This window comes from Triturus cristatus, chromosome 4_2 (assembly GCF_964204655.1).
Source record: "Triturus cristatus chromosome 4_2, aTriCri1.1, whole genome shotgun sequence".
NCBI lineage: Eukaryota > Metazoa > Chordata > Amphibia > Caudata > Salamandridae > Triturus > Triturus cristatus.
The window spans coordinates 161,339,967-161,361,134 of NC_140586.1; the positions used below are offsets into that span (position 1 = coordinate 161,339,967).

Consider the following 21,168-nt stretch of genomic DNA (forward strand, 5'->3'; position numbering starts at 1 on the left):
GGTTTATTCTGGGATATCTGTGTTAATATAGGCTTATTACGCCCGAATATCGGTGATTTAAAATTGACAAATGGCTCCAATCAGAGTGAAGTCACTGAAACAAATAACGGACTACAACACCATTGTGGCGTAAGCCCAATAACCATGACAACCATCCTTTAGGGGGCTGCTTCGCCGGACGTGTTTTCTTTGCGTTTGTCGCGTAGGGTGTTCTGGAGTGTTCCATCGTTCGGTCTTCCCTCCCCAGTCTTGCGCGTCCGGCTCGTTCTCCGGACCCCTTGGCATGTCCTCCTGGAGGCTCGCCTGTATACACCCGGCCTCTCAGTGGTGAAGCACCATTCAGATATGTCGGCTGAGTTACTTAGTGCTTCACGCCCCTCCTCCTTTAGCCCTCTTTTCCGGCGAGCTGAAGCAGTGGCCGGATGTGGATGGGATTCCAAGATGGCGAATACCCCGTATGTTACTGATGAAAACGGTGAGTTAGTTTCCCATCCCTTTTTAGAGCCTGCTCTATTAACCCTTGAGTCTGACTTTTCCTGTCCAGTGCCCGACCCAGCTTGCAGCTCACATCTGGATCCCATCTATTCACCTCCTAGTACCAACCTTATATATTGAGTTTCTCTCTCCCTCAATACAGCTCCTGGTATGAATGTCCACCCTTTCCTCATGCCTTGGTATCTGTCCGTTCTATTTCCTGCCCATTGTTGAGGTTTCCGCATTATTCCCTGCTATCTGGCAGAGGTTCAGTTTTACTTTGAGCACATTTATGTTAATCAGCATTAGCTCAATGGAGTTGAGGCAAGTGCTACGCCTTGAAGAACTTGATGGCAAATAAGTTAGTATGAGCAGGCCTATTGGATTTTTCTGGACTTATGTTTTACGTCCTTTCTAGTCAATTTATGTTACATTTAACAATTGTCCCTGTGTTCAGTTAGGGTTGACCGAACACACAGAGACGTACATTTCACGTGTACCTGTGCAGTATTTAATGTGTTCCTGTGACTTTTCATGTGTTCCTGTGCAGTATTAAGCAATTTAGTTAATCTGGCGTGATGCTGTGTGTCAACATTGCATGTAATTCCCCTTCGTGCCTCATTGTCTGTTTTCTATGTTGGTGAGCAGTGTCAAATAAGTCATTCTGCGCCCCTTGCCCGATGCACAATTATAATCCTACTACTATGTATGTGGAATGACCCTGATTTTTGCTTTCAAACACTATTCAACCGAAATAAACGCTAAGGACTTGACCTCGGCGTTCCTGCTCACACGGAGTCCTCTTTGTGCTGATCAGCAATTAACACCTATGTGTCTTCTGTGTGACTTATAACACCTGTATTGAAAGCTTGCCCACTCTTTTAATGACTGCAGATACGTCTACATGCCTACTTTTCACTCAATCCCTCACCCACAACTGTTACTAACACTCCACTACGCCCGGCATTGACCTTTTCTCCTACATCAAATATGATTCCAGGTGAAATCGTAACCTTTGAGAAATTGGTACTCCAGGATCTATCATCACTCCAGAATACCAAACGTTTCATTCCTTATATTCTCTCATTTGAGGAGAAAAAAGCCATTGAAACACTGAAGACCAATGACTCCCTGGTCATTAAATCTGCAGATAAGGGCGGAGGGATAGTAGTACAAGAAAGGGAATTATACAAACTGGATCATTACTGTAGGCTACCTACCAATCCGACTAAGGAACTCCAGCAATTGATTCTACAAATCACTACTGATGCCAAATCCCAAGGGTATCTTAGCCAGAAAGAATTTTTGTTTCTAAATGTGAAATCACCACGTACCCGGTGATGTACACTCTTCCCAAAATCCACAAAAATCCAACTGCACCGCCAGGACGTCCCATTGTGTCAGGATGTGGTTGCATTCTAGAGCCATTGGGCCAGTATGTGGACTACTTTATAAAAGATTTTGTCCCTAAAACAGAATACTATGTACGGGACAGCATGGCGATGATTAACTTAGTCGAACATCACTCCTTTAACATTGACTCTGATATGTTGTGTACAATGGATGTTGAATCCCTGTACAACAACATACCATAAGTCCAGGCACTATTGGTTATCGAACGCATACTCAACCTAAGACCTCGCCCCCATGCTGTACCTACCATTTTCATACTTCAATTACTGGAACTTTGCCTCACAAGGAACTTTTTCACATTTGATAATGAATTCTTTCAGCAAGTGAAGGGCACTTCTATGGGTGCAGTTTTCGCACCAAGCCTGGCCATACTATTTATGGACCACCTTGAAATGTCCATAATCCTCACCCCAGACAACCCGTTCCACTCCGTAATAACCTTATGGAAGAGATACATTGACGATATCTTCATCATTTGGCATGCTCATGAAGATTATCTCCATCAGTTCCTACACTGGCTAAACAACAACTGCCAAGGCCTTTCATTTACCCTCACACACAGTAGAACTTCTATTCCTTTTCTAGACTTCCTTATCCACCATTCTAATGGAGAATTATTTACCAGCCTATATAGAAAGCCAACGGAACAAAACACTCTGCTAAAATACGACAGCATTCACCCACAGGCGTTACGTGATTGCCTCCCGTACTCCCAATTTTTGAGAATCAGACGCAACTGTTACCGCAAGGAAGATTATTTCCATGAAGCCTCAGTTCTGTCCACACAGCTTGAAGATATCCTCGGAGACTGGTACGTACCGCACTAAAGAGAACGTGGTACTGTCCCATAGACGTACTTCTATCCCCAAAACCGACAAAAAACGCATTGTATGCGTCACAACATTCTCGCCAGTTTCACATGCCATTCGTAAATGTATCTTGAAACATTGGACTGTACTCAATGCAGGCAACCTAGAAATAGAACGTCCCCTTTTCGCATTCCGTAAAAGTCAGAACATAAAAGATCATCTTGTTAGAGCAGCCCTTCCAAACACCAGACCTGCGCCCACACTGACCGAACTATGGGGACCGATTGGACATGCAAAATGTGGGAACTGTAGTGTCTGCGAGTTCACCATTGAAGGTAAGGATTTCACATTCAACAATGTTGAGATTAGATCCAAATGGATCACCAATTGCAACACATGTAATGTAATTTATGTAATTGTATGCCTATGTCAAAAAAATCTACATTGGACAGAACTCAGAAAGCACGACTCCGGATCTGCCAGCGTCGCAGCAGGATCAAATGTAAGACACCGAATGCCCCTCTCGTTGAACATTTTCCCAATTTGTGCCATAATGAAGACGATTTTAAATGGACAATAATCAGTGTGGTTAAACCTGCTGAACAAGGAAGAACTAAAATGGATTCTATGTACAGAAAGTATTAAAAATGGACTCAACAGGAATGAGGACTGGACGACCCTAATTTGACTGTTTCCAGACCTGTAAAGTTCTACTCTGCACTTATGTACATATATATCTAAACAATAGTTTGTGTCACGCATAGTTCGCTTTTTTAATCACGAGAGTCTCCTGTACAAACAATGCATTCCTCTGTGAAAAATCTTCCTGTCTCTTAAACACATCTATCACACTGTTTTTCCTGCCATCTGCAGTCACATGTTAAAATATATTCCGTGTCACGCCTTTCTAATCACGGAGTTGCCTTGTAAAGCCAATCTTGCTTCTCTGCCTACTGTTTATGGTCGCCAAGGTTTCCACGCAGAGAACACAACGCACGTACACCTACTCTACCTATACACTACTTAGCAATATCCAGCCCTCCTCACCCAAGATGGCCACCGCAACTGGCGCGCGTAGTCCAGGTATTTAACTGCTACCCGAATGCGCACCCCGTACTCAAGCCACTGCGCTTTGCTCAGACGGTCATTGAGCCGTCTTGGATCCCCAGCTTCGAGCACCGCGTAGTATTCACTGCTTATAGGTAAGCACTGCGGCCATTCATGGAGCGTTTTTACAGTGATTACTTCACTCCAAAATAATTAATCCCACCCCCTTGTTGTTTCCCAGACGGACTAGCTGCATGATGGCACGCATTGCCTAAAGTTCACCCCCCGAACTTGCTGAAACGTACTCCTTGCTAATTAGCACCGTCCATATTATTTACATCAAGGTAAGCCCTCGCGCGCTCGCTGCCGCTTGGCTTTCAAAGCTTTACCCACTAAGGTGGCCCTAATTACCTCTCTTCACCCCCCCAGAGCAACATGCCCATCCCTGTGGATCCCTAACTCTCTTGGACCCCTTGCTCCTGAGCACCGCCCTACCATTGCCTATATAAGGTAAGCTCCTGCTGCCATAGCGTGAGCGCGACCCACCATGAGCGAAACTGTTTCCTTAGAAAAACGCCACCTAAATTACACTATTTATTTGCCTCAGAAACCCAAACTGAACCTGTCTTATAGCACTGCACGCCCGAGAAGCTCCCTTAACTCTCCTTTGAGGTAAGCCTTCACGCGTTGGCCACCCCATTCACCAATTATTCCCACACCGGTCCACACCCCCTTATTTTTTTAACTCCCGCGCCGCTCAGCCCCAATAATCCCGGAACCAATTCTTCGCGCATTGTCAGGTTAATGACTTCCCTGGTAAAGTTTCTCACGTGATTATCAAGCTCCCGCACAGCCTGTTTTAAAACGGAGTGCCGCATGCATGAGCTTTATTACCATGAGCTCTATTACCAGACGGTCCCTTCAAGTCCCCCGTACAGCTAAAAAGCGCATCTGACTCCCCTACACTTATAGCTTCCTCTATAAACTTGTGCTGGTCACACACTCTGCATAACATGGTTTCCCCTTCCTTTTAACCTATTTTCATGTCTGTATTTCCTTTTTTCCCCTTTTTATTTCAAATTTGGATGTGACTTTGTAGATGTATATCTTTCAGACATTTATCTAATGTTGTCCTGATGATGATCCCATAATTTGTGTAGAAGGGATCGAAACATTGTCGACTTTTTAAAACCGTTCACACACACTTATTCAAATGTAATGTGTAGCGGTTGTTGTTAATTACCACGCTTGTTTAACCCTTAATATTCACAAACAAGCTCTTTGTTTTGCCTGATTGTTTGTCCCTTTTTGTTAACTGTTCTCATCTTATGTGTTGGATATAGGACTGTGTCCCACTTTATTCATGTGTCGTTTGCAATCTTTAGAATTGTTTGCTGATTAAATCTTACTATCCGGCTGGATAGTGGTTATATAGAATTGATTTAATTCTATATTTATTATCGCCATTAATACTGAGCCTCATCAAGGACAATTGTTTTTATAAAATCCCAGTTAAGGCCAGGCTTCACCCATCCCTTTATCTAAACCACCGGTACAAATCTCCCCTTCTTAGTGCTTGACTTTTCTCTTCTTAGTAGCTCACTTTCCTCAGATATACCTATGTCAGTTATCACTGTCCTGGATATGTCCTGCCCCCTTTTTAGGTCGGGCCTGAGCAGCAATGCACTGCTCTGCAAGGCATGCTGTATTAGAGTATGGACTTTTTAACGTCCGCCCACATTTTTCATTGGTTGGTGTCATTGTCCTTTATTAATGCTGGCTCCTGATTCGTTAATAGGCTTGTTAGTTCCTCCTTAGTACCGCCTTGTCTTAATGTGTAACCTCCCATGAGGACTGGCCCTTTTACTTTTGTTATACGGAATGTCTTATTTTAGTCTGTAAGCACTATTTTCTTTAATGAGTTTCTCCTACTGCAGGCATGACATGCTTTCCTGCAACACTCGGCGTGCCATGCATGCTTTCACTTTCCAAGCAGCTCGGGACAATGGCGGCCGCTTGTTTGAAATGCAAAGGTCTCGCATTTACAAGAGTTTGAGCTATTGGCATTGTAAATGACAATGCCTTTTATTTATGTGTTAATTATCAAAACAGATAAATAAAAGACACTGTCATTTACAATGCCAGTAGCTTAAACTCTCCCAAATGCGAGACCTATTGCATTGCAAATGCTTGTTGTTTCTCTGCTCCTCATCACTTATTTTGGGCCTTTCTGCGGTCAAAGAGCATAGTATTTCTGGTTCTTTAATAGTGACTGAGTCTGGAACAGAGGTTCTCTTGTAGTGTACTCTTCCAATAATTACAGTATACATGAGTTTAAAAAATGTTTTAAATATATCCTATCTGCTTGTTTGCACTGACTGACACAAACCAAGGATTCGGCCTGGAGCCCTCTGGCATGTAATATCAAGTTATAACATGGCAATATTCCACCAAAGCAACATAATACACATCCTCCTTTATACAAACCAAATGAGGAAAAGTTCAATTATACCTATTTTCAAAATGAGAGAATGCCAACTAAAAATGACAATGTAGGAAGGAGGGAGAAGGGACCAACATGGTAATAAACAAGGAAGTTGAGGAAAATAATGAATGGTAAATAATTTGAAAGTAAGTCAAATGTACATGCAAAGGAGGTTGATCCACATCTGTAATTGCATTTATATAGCGCTTACTACCCTTGGTCAGTGTGAAAGCTCTTTTTAGGCAAGTAGCACGCTACTCCGGTACCCAAAAAGGATTAGTGGTGAATTAGTATAGGAGATATGAAATTATTTAGAGAGGTAGACGTGAGTTTATTTGGATTGAAAAAGGATAGTGGAGGGATAGAAAAGGGAAGGGTCTAGAAAGTGTTTTTTTTTTTTTTTAATGCTTATAGGTGGAGGTTTGGGTTGAGTAAAGTTGGAGATCTGGGGGGGGGGGGGGGGGGGGGGGGGTTGGAGTCAGAGGGAAGGGTTCCGAAAGGCTTGTTTGGGAAAACTGAATAATAAAAGAGGTATGAGATGATGCCAGGAGGGGTAGAGGAGGAAAGAGTCTAGGAAGGGTAATTTGGGGGATCATAGTAGTAGAATGGGGTTTGGGATGAGTGCGAGAGTGGAGGTATGGGATACATTGAGTGAGGTATAGTGTGAGATACACAGTAGTGCACAAGAGATGCTGAATAAGAAGTAAAGTAATAAATATAAAGATACATGAGTACATGGAAGGTATATATTTATAAAAATGTTATGTATGTAGATTTACATTGTATTTAATAAACTCCCTTTCAATAATTGCTGTACTTTAAATTATTTGTTTTGTAATTAAATAGTGACGCAATTGTGGATAAATAGTTATGATAAAAGATTTACTTAATTATGCAATCCCCTATGTACAAGTTAAACATAGAATAATATAACCATTAGTAAGATGTCCATTTGTTAAGCAGGACTAACTAATATCTATATTTATAAATATAATTACTATACACGTTTATGCAAAGCAATACACATATGTAAGTACACATCTGTAGTCCAAATAAATGATTATATACAGTTAGATATTCTGTGTATTTATGTTTGAGTCTTGTGGTTATGTGGGGAAGAGCCAACTCTTGAGTAGTCTTCTGAAGATACAGTAGTTAGCCGTGGATCTTATGTTTGCGGGCCAAGAGTTCCATGGTTTGGCTGCTTGAACAGAGAAAGATGTGCCACCAATGAGTTTTTTCATGTATGGTGCGATTTTGAGGTGAGGTGCCAATCTAGAGAGGAGGTTCCTTTGTTGAATGTATGCGCTGATTTTATACCTGATGAAGAAAGGTCCTGTTCCATGTATCGCTTTGCGTGTGTGATACAAAGTAGCTTGAATGTAGATCTTCTGGCAACCAGTAACCAATGTAGGGCCTTCAAGGCAGAGGAGATTTGGGCTTGTGGCTTTATCTATGAGTAGTCTGGAAGCAGAGTTCTGAATCCGTTGTAGTCTTTTTATAGTTGTTAAAGAAGACCAGTGGTAGAGGCTATTAGCGTAATCGAGTTTAGACAGACGAAGAGAGATAGCAGCCTGGACCTTGTGTGGAAATCCCAGGTGGGGGAAGATGTGTCACAGAGTTTTTATAGTAACAAAGCTTGATCTTGCTAGTTTTTCCACTTGGGCATTCATTGATAGCTTGGAGTCCATGGTAATTCCGAGGTTTCTTAATTCCTTTCATATTTTGGGCGCTGTTCCTAAATTGTCAGGCCAGGCAGCGAGTGGATCGTAATTTTTCTAATCTCCACATGTGAGTATTTCTGTTTTGGAAGCCTTCAGTTTGAGATGGCTCCATTCCATCCACTGATCCACGGCTCTGAGGCATCCGAACATTTGTGAGTTTCCAATGTCTTTGGGGCTTTCCAGTTTGAGGAGTATTTGTATGCCATCTGCATAGTTGTTGCATGTGAGGTGAAATTGATTGATCAGTGCTGGTAATGACTTCATGTAGATGTTCAAGCGCATGGGTGAGATGATAGAGCTTTGAGGGACCCTTGCTTTTGTGAAGGGGGGTATGGGTGACATTAATTCTCTTTTGAGGGTAGGATGTGATCAAGTCGAGAGCAGTCCCTTCTATGCTGGTTTCGTAGAGTCTTTGTATTAGCATGTCATGGTCCACCGTGTTAAAGGCAGCTAAGAGGTCCAAGAGAAGTAGTGCAGCAACCCTGTTCTGGTCAACTGTGTTCTTCAGGTCATCCCAGATGTCAATAAGGACAGATTCTTTGTATAATATCTGAACGTTGGAAAACATAAAAGATAGTCCTCCTTCCAATTGCGAGGATTCCTCCTTTTAGGACTACCATTTGGGTCCACAAAATCTCCAGACTCCAATCCTGTGGGACTTCCGTCTTTAACACAAACGCATACTTATCCTCTGATCCATGTCCCAAGTCTCTCAGTTTTCTTACGTTTCTCATTCCCCCTTCATGCTTTGAATCCTCCCCACAACCTTGAGTTGTTCCACTTAAATCCATGGGACCCCCAGAATGTTTCACCTGACACCCAGCCTTCGCAATCTCATCCCTAGAATAAAGTTGTCCATGTGTGGTAAGTCAAAAGGCAAATGAGAATCATCGTCAAAATGCAACTTCCTGCCATGCAGATTCCAAACTATGGAATTATTAATAACTTTGGGCAATAAAACTAACTTTCCCTCTTAGAAACCTTTTCAGATTTTTTTTGCTTACCCACTGATCAACTTTTACTGGTACAGTATTGTGTTTCTAATCATAGTAATGTTTAGGTTTTCTATGAGTCTGCCTAAAGCTGTTCCTGAAAACCTCCACTGGCCATTGCTTAAACTCTGCGTTTCGCACCCTTCCTGGATTCCATTTTGTATTTGGAGTGCGTCCCTTCGTAATATCAAAAAGAGAGGAAATTCATTTTATTTTTGTTATCTCTGTACATTCACACAGTTTTAGCTAAATGGACCTCGTAAAATATATTACTCTGGATCGCTATTTGAATGGGATTTTCCAAGACCCGGTTACCATTTGGATTGTACAACAAAGTTGTCCTACATACTATGCCTAACCTCTCCAAATAACTTCTTGCGTTATTGGACAAAAACTGTCACGGAATAACACCACAGGTAATATTTCATACATAAATAACTCATCCAGTACACCAGGAAGAACTCGGCATCTGCTTTCTTCACTACTTGAGCCACTGGCTAACATGAACATTGCCTTTCCTGACTTTGACGTAGCTTTTGAGACACACCCATGTGGCAGCAATTCACATGGATTTTTGTGAATCACTTTCTCATACGTGAAATGGCCTCTGCGATCTCAAAACTTTATCAAGTGACATTGCTTACATTCCCTTCCTTACCACTCTCTTAATTCCAATATCCACTCTATCATGTACAAGTTGTATTTTTTCAGCATATCTAGGTACTGCTATACCTAAAAATGACCATACGTCATTCTATGATTCTGGGATGGTAGCATTCTTGATTTCCTCAATCAAGTGTGGTTTGGGTCATACCTCTTCCTCACTGATGACTCCTTTCCCCATGCTGCTTCCCTCTCCCCACTATACCCCCCTGTCTTCGTTGCTTGTCCGTAATCCCTTCCCTAGTCTTTGCTTGCTGGTCTTGCCTGGCTGAAAATGAAAAGTGCTATGACACGGCACCAGCGCTTTATTCGTCACTTCACTTTTAGCGATGCTGTTGTTAAAAATGGCTAAAAGACATTGGCAAAGCCAATAGCTTTCACATTGGTGATACCTATTGGCTTTGCCAATGCTTGTTCTATTCTGCAGCCATAGTTACGCGCATCAAAAGTTAAAAAGTAGTTTGAAAAATATTCCGCTCTGGCGCCATTTCATCCTCAGTGGACCAAAATGCTGCTGTGGGGCTTATTGTGAAATTGCCTTTGCCCGTGTTCGCAGACATCTCTGGAATTGTCCGGTTCCCAGAGTTCACCCGGGACCCTGGAGTAGTCCAATGTCCATGCTTCACTACTGGTGAATGCACAGCTGAATTCAAGAGCAGAAGGAAAAAAAAGCAGTTGCCAAAGTGAAGTCGTGTGGAGGGTTTTGCCTGGCAAGGAATAGTGCAGTATTGGAATTTTAAATGTAATCGCTCGAGAAGTAAAAAGATAATGGTGTTATATGCCCACCTCAGTTAAATACAGATTTTTGGAACCTGTAAAGTCCACCATCAATGTAGAGAACCTGCAGAAGTGGTGTGCCTCTCTTAGAAAACCAAAGTGAGCCGCTGTTTTCTACTGGTCGGAATAAAACTCGTTATCAGCCCTTCCCTGCTTCTTATTACGGGCATTGTGTAAATTCTCATTGCCACCTCAAAAGAACTTTGAAAACGCCCTACACATCCAGTTGTGCTCTTCTGTCGGAGATTATCACTGCCTTGTACTTTCACTGCGTTGCAAGCCACAAGATGGTGACAAACCTAATAATGTTATAGGACCACTCTTGTGGGCACACCTTGCATTACTAAATGATGCGTGCCTCCTGTCAGCGCTTTGCAATCCTTGAGCCGCACCATTGATAAAGTGGAGGGATAAGAAGGGGTCACATGCCACAGACTGCGTGTACTAGGTAGGTTCTCAGCTCCCAAAATAGGTAGAATATTAATTCAGTTACCTTTTAAAATGTACCCACCTTGGTCCTCATAGCGACTTAGAAGCTTGTTATGAACCTGCTACTGCATTACTTCATGGCAGGCAGAAGGACTGTCCTTGGCACAAACACAATTACTGCACATGCGGTTCTAAACCAGCTTATGATTACCTGTTGTCTAATTTGCTGTGTATCCTTCCAGTAATAAGAGTACACAGGAACTTTTAAAGGACATTTTTTGTTTGTGGTTTTATATAGTGCAAACTCGACCCAAAGCTTTGGGGCGCTTTACAAGAGCACCAGTTACATTACACAAGGACACATTCATTTTTGGTTGGCATGGGGAGATTAAGTGGTTTGCCCAGAATCACAGGATGTTGAGCCGAGGCTTGAACCTGGTTCCCCAGCTCCAAAGTCGGCAGTAATGGCCGTTGGGCAACCTCCATCCACAGTGGTGGCTCCTCTGGTAAGTCGGAGGAGCATCACACCACTGCTCAAAATAAAATGATAATAAAGGAACGTTATTTTATCTTTCCTATTGCGGTCAGTGGTGGGGCTGGCCAGAGCAAGGGGAGGAGTGGTTTGCCTCCCCTAAGTGCTCATGGCTGTATAGCCAGGCCAGTCATGCACACTTTGCGTGTTGCCCACCAGGCTGCATTACCCAGCCTAGTGAGGAACATGCACAGGTTCCCTGTTCCTGTCTGAGTGCCCAACCACGGCGCTCAGACCAATCACAACACTGCATTTTTAGGTCTCGGGACCATCCGGTCGGCAGACCGGAAGTCCGGAGATTTAATGACTTGGGAGAAGAGGGGCTTGAACCCGCCCCTCTTCTGCCCTGTTCTCCATTGGCTGGCCTCGTAAATGCTGGCCAGCCATTGGAGAAGAGGTCCCGTCACTCCAATCATGCCCCGTCCTTTTCGGATCGGGGGGCGTGTTTTTTGCGAAAAGTCTCAAGGAGGAGACAACAGCAAAACACGCCCCCGAATCCGAAAAGGAGGCTGCCTTTCTCCGAGGCATCTGCTCTGCCTCGGAGAATGGCGGTGGTGTCCAGCATCGTGCAGCTCGCAGCTTCCTCCTTGTTTATAGCTTATTCATAGCTGTCAGGTCCATGTGCTTTCGGAATCCACCGGAAAGCCGGGCAGAGCTGCCCATGGCGCTGTGGCTCACGAAATATTTTATCTGTTACTGGCAATAAACGGAAACATCTGGGTTCACTAAAGAGCGACTTTAAAATGCGGAGAATGAATTGGCTTGCCTTGGAATGAGGGCTACTTTAGAATTGTGGAATTAAAAAGTTGATAGATATAATGCTTAAAATTAACACTTGGGAAATGTTTCTCATAAATTGTACAAGCTGCCAACAAGTGCTATTAATGCCTGTCATTTAAAACTCTTACAATATATGTGCGCTGTACAGCGCTGAATACAAATTATTTTTTCTGTAGTTGTAAAGAGAGAGGTTGTAGCTAACATGAATGACATAGCAGTATTTTGCACGGTAATCTGTGCGTAGCCCAGTTCGCGAGCCAGGCAGCTGAGCACTGAGTCCCAGGCCCCTTTCGACCCCCTCCTTCCCTCACTTCCACTTTGCAGTAGTGGGAGTTTCCAGCCTGCGGCAGGAGGGGACCTTCCCGACTTGGCTGGTGAGAGAAGAGCCCTTACCTCAGCCAGCGCCGCGCGGGTATCAGCCGCTCTGAACCCCCTCCCGCAGAGCGGCGTCCCCTCCTACTGCAGCCCGCTGCTTCCCACGCCTGCCCGGGCCTCACGCCCTCCCTGCTCCAGCCAGCGGCAGAAGGGATCCCGGCGGGAGAATGGGTTCTCACACCGAAGCCATGGAGCTGAACGGCAGACACGGGGGCCGAGAGGACTTGGACACGCCGGAGGAGGAAGAGGTACGGGGATGGAGGGAGCGGGAGCCGGGGGGTGGTGGTGGACGGGATCCAGTGCATGGTGGGACAGGAGCCAGGGCGTGGGAAGAAGCATGCATTTATACGGCTAATCTCTTTAAAGACACCTGATCGCATTCCCAAAGTAGCTTCGTTGTTTACAAAATCTGCCCCTTTGCCAGTGAGAGGCGAGCTCCGGCGCGAGACACACTTGTGGGTGGATATTGGCACACCGGCTGCGAGAAAGAAAAGCTGGCTTGAAGCTATGATGACATTCGCAGGTGAAGCGCCCCCTCGCAGACACATTCCGGGTGGAGGATGATGGTCTGTGTGATGATGAGCGCGCTAGACAGTCTGTACACACAGCCGGAGCTCCGTGCACTTGTCACCGCGCTGCCAGTAAACTGCACCCTCTCCGGGACGCCTGCCTGCACGAGCGCCGGCACACAAGTGGCAGCGGGTCCTCTGCCCGCAGGACCATCTCTGTCTCGCTTTACAATGACTGTTATTTTCTCAGCCTCGCGGTGTTTTATTTTCCGCGGCTGTGCATGGCAGAAGTCTGCACCTGACGACACCGGTGTTTTGCCACAGGATGTCTGGTGTCCGCACAGCGTGCTCTGCCTGCCGGGCATGCATTTTCTTATTTTCTCATAAGTTAGAGCATGAGGCGCCCACCATGGCACGTTCCCGGCGTTGGATTTGCGCACGCACCTATCTTCCCTCACCTTCACCCCACTCCTTTAAACTTGTTTGGTTTCTCCGCTGCGGCCGTGAGTGCATACAATAAGAGAATCCTGCCTGCTCAGCTGCTATTATTCATCCGGATCCGGGATTCAGTCCGGTCACAGGGAAATGTGCAAACGTGGTCCCGGTGTAACTGGAAGACACTGGAACAGATTCAGCAGCGACCGCACAAAGTATGGGCACACCAGCAACCCACAGTGGATGAGAGAGGTTTCTTATTTCATTTTGAACTGGTTGCAACGCAAATGTCTCACTTACATGGCCACCTGTACTCCTCTTGGTCCTTTAGGCTAGGAGCTAGCTGGTGCCTTGTGTCTTGATGCCAGTGTCTAGGAGGAAAGCACAGACACTCAACCTGCTGTCTCTTCACAAGGGCTTAAGAGACAAACTATGATTGAGTGAGAGTCCGGGTTTTAACTTTTCCAACCCTCCGTGTACATGTAAGAGGTATACCTGCACTGTAAGACAACGAGGGTCACGGTGTAGGAGTCTCGTCTCATGCATGTTAGGAGGCAATGCGTAGGAGAAACACAAAGTTAGGATTTAGAACGTCTGTGGGTTCGACAGACTATAGAGATTGCGAGTGCCTATACTAAAATCTATATTAATACTCAGAGCCGCCCTTTTTTGCCATTCGGAGTAATGAAAGATTTCGAAAAAAGTACAGTTCTTGCTTGCAGTTTCCTTTTAGCTCACTGATGTCTGTTCATAGCTCAGTGTGCTAAATATAATACAAGGATAGCACATTTAAAAATCTAGTTAACACAAGGGACTCTGTGACAAAAGGTGTAACCCCGTAGCTATCTACATAAAATACAAATCACTGTCCTGCATGTTGCACATTGTCCTTATACTGTTTTGGGGTGAGTCAAACCTGCACTACAACCACACAGATCTCTCCAGCTAGTGAGTTATCCACCAAAGATATACTGTTTCTATACCCTGGAAATAGCAGGGTACACTAACCTTTCTTCAGCAGGTTCCTTAACCCGATACGCTATTTTAAAATGCAGCCTGTTTGTAAGCAATTAAGTAAACCAGAACAGATTTACTGTCACATTTGTTGTCTTCCTTACCAATTTTTGTGTTGCAGTTTTTTTATTAGATAAATGTATATTGACTAGACTATCAGACTGCGCCCCTCGTGACTCCCCCCCCCCCCCCCCCCCCTTAATGCTGACACACCTTGAACCTCAATGTATACGATACCAGAGTACTTTTTATGTCTCGGCTGCGAAGGCTATGCTTGCGCAGTCTAGCTCCGAGATTTAACAAGCATTTACAATGCAATGCTCTCGGCATTGGTAAAGTTAGAGCTATTGGCATTGCTCATGACATTATTTTTGTTTGTTTTTGTTTTTAAAACATTTAAAGAAACGGCATTGTCATGAGCAATGCCAATAGCTCTAACTTTAACAATGCCGAGACCGTTGCATTGTAAATGCTTGTTAGCATTGCGATTTGCTCCGGGTCGCCTGTGTGCCGGGTGCTCCCTGCTGCCAGCCGGTACTGACAGAGGATAAGGTCAGGGATGGAGGAGATGCTGCGGCCAGACTCTCCATGTAAGTTTTTTTTTTTTTTTTTGTTTTGTTTTTCATTCCCTCCGCCCCATTACCCTCGTCCGGTAGCAGTTGCTACTGAACATCCACATAACCTGGTGCTCCATCCACTCCTCCCATCTGTACCGATTGACACTAATCTACGATTCTACCCAGAACTCTCAGGCAATGAATATGAATGTTAGGACATGGCGAGATTCCACTTAACTAAAGCAGCACATTACTCCTCAGTAGTACACTCCATGTAGTGTTGACGTGCTTTACTTGGAGTACTGGAATGACCCATTGGGCTTCGTCAGTCCCCAAAAACATTGTTTGAGTTTGTGTGTTGTGCAGCCGCATTATTTAATTTTGAGCACAATTTTTATTACACAACTAATGTTTTGAATGGTTTCGGATGATTGATCTTTGAGTAGTTTCCTGCTTTTCCTTCATCAGAGTGGATTTCTGAAACTGATTGCCTTTTAATAGCAATTTATTTGTATTGTGCTGATATCCCACAAATGTTTTTTACTGAAGTGCTTATCTTGCATAGTTTTTAGGTCGAGGACTACCGGTCTGCCGAAGGCAGAACCGGAAGTCGGAGATTTAATGTTTCCTAGAGTGGCTATTTAGCCCGCCTCTCTTTTTGCCTCTCCTCCATTGGCTGGCTTCCTAAACGGAGGCCAGCCATTGGAGGAGAGAGCCGTCCCTCCAAATAGGCTCCGTCTTTTTCAGATTCGGGGACGTGTTCCTTGCTGTTCTTTCCACTTTTTAGCCACGCCCTTTTTCGAACAGCAGGAACACGCCCCCGAATCCGAAAAAGTTTCGGAGCTTCCATCCGCCATTTTTTTGCTGTTGTCTCGTCTGGCCGTGAGGATCTTCTTGCTGTTGTGCAGGAGTAAGGTAAGCCATCTTGTTTGTAATCGTATTCTATATTGTTAACACTCGTTTATCCTGCTTGAGAACGAATTACAATGATTTTGTGCTCGGGTTTGTACTTCCCCCAGCCCTAACCCGCGAGAGTCCGAGACACGCCTGTCCTTACCGCCAGCAGCAAACAGGAAGCACGGACCGTGGGTCTGGCAGGAGGAGGGACAAGGCCCCGTCGGTGACTTTAACTCTCCCCTCCCCGCACGCCTCCTAATCTGTTCAGGGTGCTCCAATTCCTTCAGCCCCTGGGGGTGACTCTTTCGAACCGAAGGTGAAGTGCTGCGTGCTGGGAGCGGGAACTGTCCACTGCGAATCTACCCTGACCCAGAACGATGCAAGCCATTCAATGAACCCGCCCGTCCGGGCTGATATTCAAGATGTAGACGCTGTTTTTGTGACACATTTTCTGTGATTTTCTTAGCAGTTTTAACATGGGCTTTCTCGGCCAATACGTGAGCAATACAAGCTACCGACACTTGTAGATTGGGTGGATAAAATGGAGAGGAAACGAAACCATCTTGTACACGTTTCCTTTTATCTCCCCCACATTTTGGATATTCGAGATGTGACAATTTTCGCCAAACGTTTCCCCTTTTCAAAACTACGACGACTCCGGAAAACGCTGTGGAGAGCTGTTGCCACCGTCGCTTAAGACGTTGGTTTAGAAGGGTCGCTTTCCAATTCCCCAATGAGTTTTGCATCGTTGCGCGCACACTACTTGGCAGTGAGATGCCATTACATGTTTCACCAGCCGGAGAGGAAGTCTCCCTCAAAAAAGTTGGGGTGTCGCTGGATGTGCTGCGCACGTCCCATGATGTACTTAACCGGTTCCGTGTTTAAAAACATTTGTAGACAGACCAGTGCAGTTCTTAGTAGTTCGCAGAACGTTTTAATAATTTATCGGCACCCTTCGTGCTTTGCGTGGTTTCTGTGTTATGTTATGCATTTCTGTGTGTGTGTGTGTGTGTAGTAGGAGTAGTAGTCTTGCAAACACGTAGAACCCAGACTTGTGGGATTCAGGGATCCACATATACAGGGAAATCCGCAAAAAACGCTGTCTAAATTGTATACATTTATTTATGAATTCAATAACTCGGAGCTCAAATACAAATATCCAGGTCACGAGACTCGAAAATGCAGCCAGGTTCACTACATATTGTGGGTGGAGAAACAAATTGTATACATTTATTTATGAATTCAATAACTCAGAGCTCAAATACAAATATCCAGGTCACGAGACTCGAAAATGCAGCCAGGTTCACTACATATTGTGGGTGGAGAAACAAAATGCCAGTTTCACGCAGGGTATATGTAAATGAATAACGCAGGGTATATATCTTACATGAATTAGAGTATTACAACTGAATTATAAACCCATGATCTCAAACAGATACGCTTTCTGGGACTCTCCTATGCGCAAACATCTCTACCAAGGGCACGCGCTGCAGCCGTTTTGTAAAAATCGCAGAAACTTCGCCCACTTTCCTAACCTCGGGACTGGAGCCTGAGTATAATGCAGTTTTACCATAACTATGCTGACTGTTTAAAAAGGCCCGGTTGCATAGACTCCACTCTGCTGCGCCTACGCCTTTTCTGACGAGGGTAGGCGCAGCACATTCAGGCGGCGTCGGAGGAAGCGATAGTCTCTCTGCCTTACCTGAAGACCAGAGGTGCTCAGAAAATAAAAAGGGACACTTTTAATCAAACAGTGTTGCAGAAACATGCAAAGAATGCATCGACAAGGCGAAAGAAACCGAATAAAAAAGACTCCATTCACATAATACTTTTAATATACAAAAAACTCCAAACAAAAAGAATGATGTTGTTTATTGCTCCTTGTTATTTTGGCTTGTGATTCTTCTGATGCGAATGCAGTGCGTGTGTCTTCTATCAATCTCGCTAAATTGTCGATAACAAGTACTACATCTTGAGACCATTGGATGTGCGTAAATGTGTGTTTCTATGTTTTTGTATGTGTAAGTGATATGTGGTGTTTGTATGGTGTATAAGTGGTGTCATTGTGCGTCACTGCTTTGCGAGTAAGGTGTATTGTGTGTGTTATGTGTGCATGTGTGTTTTGTGTGTTGTACATACATATGGCTTTGTATTATTTGTGTGCAACTTTGGGTGTGGGGAATATGTGTTATGTTATGCATTTCTGTGTGTGTGTGTGTGTGTGTAGTAGGAGTAGTAGTCTTGCAAACACGTAGAACACAGACGTGTGGGATTCAGGGATCCACATATACAGGGAAATCCGCAAAAAACGCTGTCTAAATTGTATACATTTATTTATGAATTCAATAACTCGGAGCTCAAATACAAATATCCAGGTCACGAGACTCGAAAATGCAGCCAGGTTCACTACATATTGTGGGTGGAGAAACAAAATGAATGGACTCCGGCACAGCCTGCCTCTGTCTCTGTGAGTGACCCGTGCCATGCCTCTATCTCTAGGAGGCTCCATCCCTCTGACCGGTCCAACAGAGAACTGACTACACAGAGGCCCCTTTCCCTACCCTGGCTCCACAGATGCCCCTTTCCCTACCCTGGCCCCCCAGAGCCCCCGTTCCTGGTTCCACTGATGCCCCTTTCCATACCCTGACTCCACAGATGCTCCTTAGCTCCACAAATGCCCCTTTCCCTACCCTAGCTCCACAAATGCCCCTTTTCCTACCCCCACAAATGCCCCTTTCCCTACCCTGGCTCCACAGATGCCCCTTTCCCTACCCTGTCTTCACAGATACTACTTTTTCCCTGTCCTGGCTCCACAGATGCTGCTTCGTTCCTGCATGGACCGCTTTGCCCGTCCCTCACTCTCTATCTACCTCACTCTCTATCTCACTAACTCACTCTCGATCTACCTCACTCACTCTCTATCTACCTCACTCACTCTCTATCTACCTCACTCTCTCTCACTACCCCACTCTCTATTTCAGTACCTCACTCTCTCCATCTCACTACCTCACTCTCTCTCTGCTAATGCAATAGGTATCACATATGCAAAAAAAGCTAATGCCAATAGAAATGACAATGCCATTTATTTAGGATACAAAAATGAAAAAAAAAATGAGCAATACCAATAGCTCTACCTATAATATTGCCGAGACCATTGCATTGTAAATGCTTGTTTTTTTTTGTAGTGAGTGTATGATTTCATAACACTGATGGTAAGTACATAAAGTTACTCCAGCATCCAAAAGCATCGAGAGTGCTGTAACAGTGTGTTGGATTGCTAACGTGTGAGTGAGTTTTCTGTACACTAGAGTATTCCTTGCATAGTTTTTTCCTGTGAATGTCTCAAAAATTGCTAGATTAATGCATCTCACATTACACTTTCATATGAAAGCATCACTAAAATTACATATGAATGCAAAAAGCCCTGCTTAAAAGTTGGCATATTTCTCAGTTTCATACAAAAAAACACACAGTTCGCCGGATTAAATCTTAACTTCTCACACCCCCTACGCAGAATGAAAAATCTTGAGCCGCACTTCATCCTTGTGGACAGCCAGAAATGCACCAGTGGAACTCTCCTTTCTTATGTTGGCCCATCGAAGTCCCATATTGGTTGGTTCATCATCACACACAACTGCTGCCTTTGTCGATATACATTTGAAGTACCAGGAGAAGAAATCTCATTTTTAGCATCTCTACAGGTTTCTCTAGCCCTTCCTAAGGGATTGATCACCATCTCGGAAACAGTGTATTGATGTCATGCCTCCATTGCAGGCAGTTGCCTAAGTGGACAGAAGCCCGTGCAGCGCACTCAATAACTGGGTTCAGACCACTGTACTGATGGATCCTGTCCACATGTTCAGTGCTGTGGAGTGCCGTCTGCCTCACTCCACTAATACTGCCCTTACAGTGTATGTAAAGAAATTGATAATAGTTCTCTTGGCTGTAGAGGACATGCTACATGTTTGGTAAATACAGGTTGGTCTCTTCGGTTCTAAAGCCCATGAAACAAGCTTTGTCGATAAGCAGGACTGTCAGAAGTTGTAATTTGTTGAAGAGCACTTATGTGGTGCTTTGGGTATGCTGTGGTAGTATGTGGCAAAGATAGATTTTGAGCTCTTGCCGTGGCTGTTTAAATGATGATCAGGGCTGCTCAGAATCCTGCATAGCGTGCCCTAAGTCTTTTCTCCATCAGTAACCACTGCAAAATGTAATAGAGTAAAAAATAATTTGATGATTAAAAATGTATCAATGTTGGGAATTCGAAAATGAATTGTGACCAGCACTAGATGAAAGAACACCACTACTTGCAATGTGTCAATAACACATATATGTAAAAGAACCTGGTCTTGGTGGTGTGCGAAAAGATAAGTTCTTTTGATTCTTAAAATGAGTGAATCTGTACTTGTTTCCTTTCCTTTAGCCAAATAAAATTCCATATAAGATTGTTTGGCCCAACTTGCACTCTCGACGAGTTAACCCTAAGGTTAATGTATATTTAAAGGATAAATGGCTGCAGTTATGTTGGAATGATGTACTAAACCAGCGGACAATCCATGGTTTCTTTTTAAATTATGCTAATTAGCACAATAGCACGTTTCAAAACTAAAATACACATGAGAACATATTTTTAAAAGCCGAATAATATTATCTGTAAAGGGTTAGAACCTATTATGGGTATTTTTTTTAATTTGCACACCCTTTGTAACACTTTGTGCTATTTTAACAACATTCTTTGGTTGCACATTTCAGAATAGCACACAATCTTAGAGGAAAATGTGTAATTCTCTAGCCTAATTAGAACTATTGGTTGCTGTAGTAGATTGTTTGAACCTAAAAAGCTACAAGTATATATGTGTATATATATAATATAGCTTTTGATCCAAATTCTTGCCTCTCTGAAAGGATTGCACACAATGTATGTGTTGTGATCTAATCTTTTCCACATGAAAAAGTATTTCAAGCGTTTTTGCCTTTGGAAATTTGTTGTCTAAGTTATGGTTGAATCTGTTTTGCTCTTTCAGAGCGCAAATAGTTGAACTCCACACCCTTCACATTGTTTATGGTAAACATTAAAAGAAACTATGTTTAAGTTAATAAAAAGATGATTTTGTTTTTTAAACCATTTTCGGCATTCATGAATTTTGTATCTACAGAATATTGGCAACGGATGTATCCACCCAATTTATAATTTTTTTTGTTTGACAGTTCCAATGTTGTTTTTCTTTATTATTTAATATGTTATAGCTACACTTA

The 21,168-nt window shown here is 43.8% G+C and overlaps 1 protein-coding gene across 4 annotated transcripts in view; it reads left to right on the plus strand.

The window, feature by feature from the left end:
* Positions 1-231: 231 nt before the first annotated feature.
* The window catches only part of PYM1 (PYM1 exon junction complex associated factor), a 35,755-nt gene continuing 14,818 nt past the window's right edge, over positions 232-21,168 (plus strand). Inside the window, exon 1 of one of the 4 annotated variants that reach the window (XM_085600907.1) lies at positions 232-475. In XM_085600907.1, coding sequence (XP_085457033.1) covers positions 346-475 — 130 coding nt within the window. In that variant the 5' untranslated portion in view covers positions 232-345. Of the gene's footprint in view, positions 476-19,858; positions 19,881-21,168 lie in introns of those variants that run through there. The other 3 variants (XM_085600904.1, XM_085600906.1, XM_085600905.1) reach the window with 3 other exon arrangements.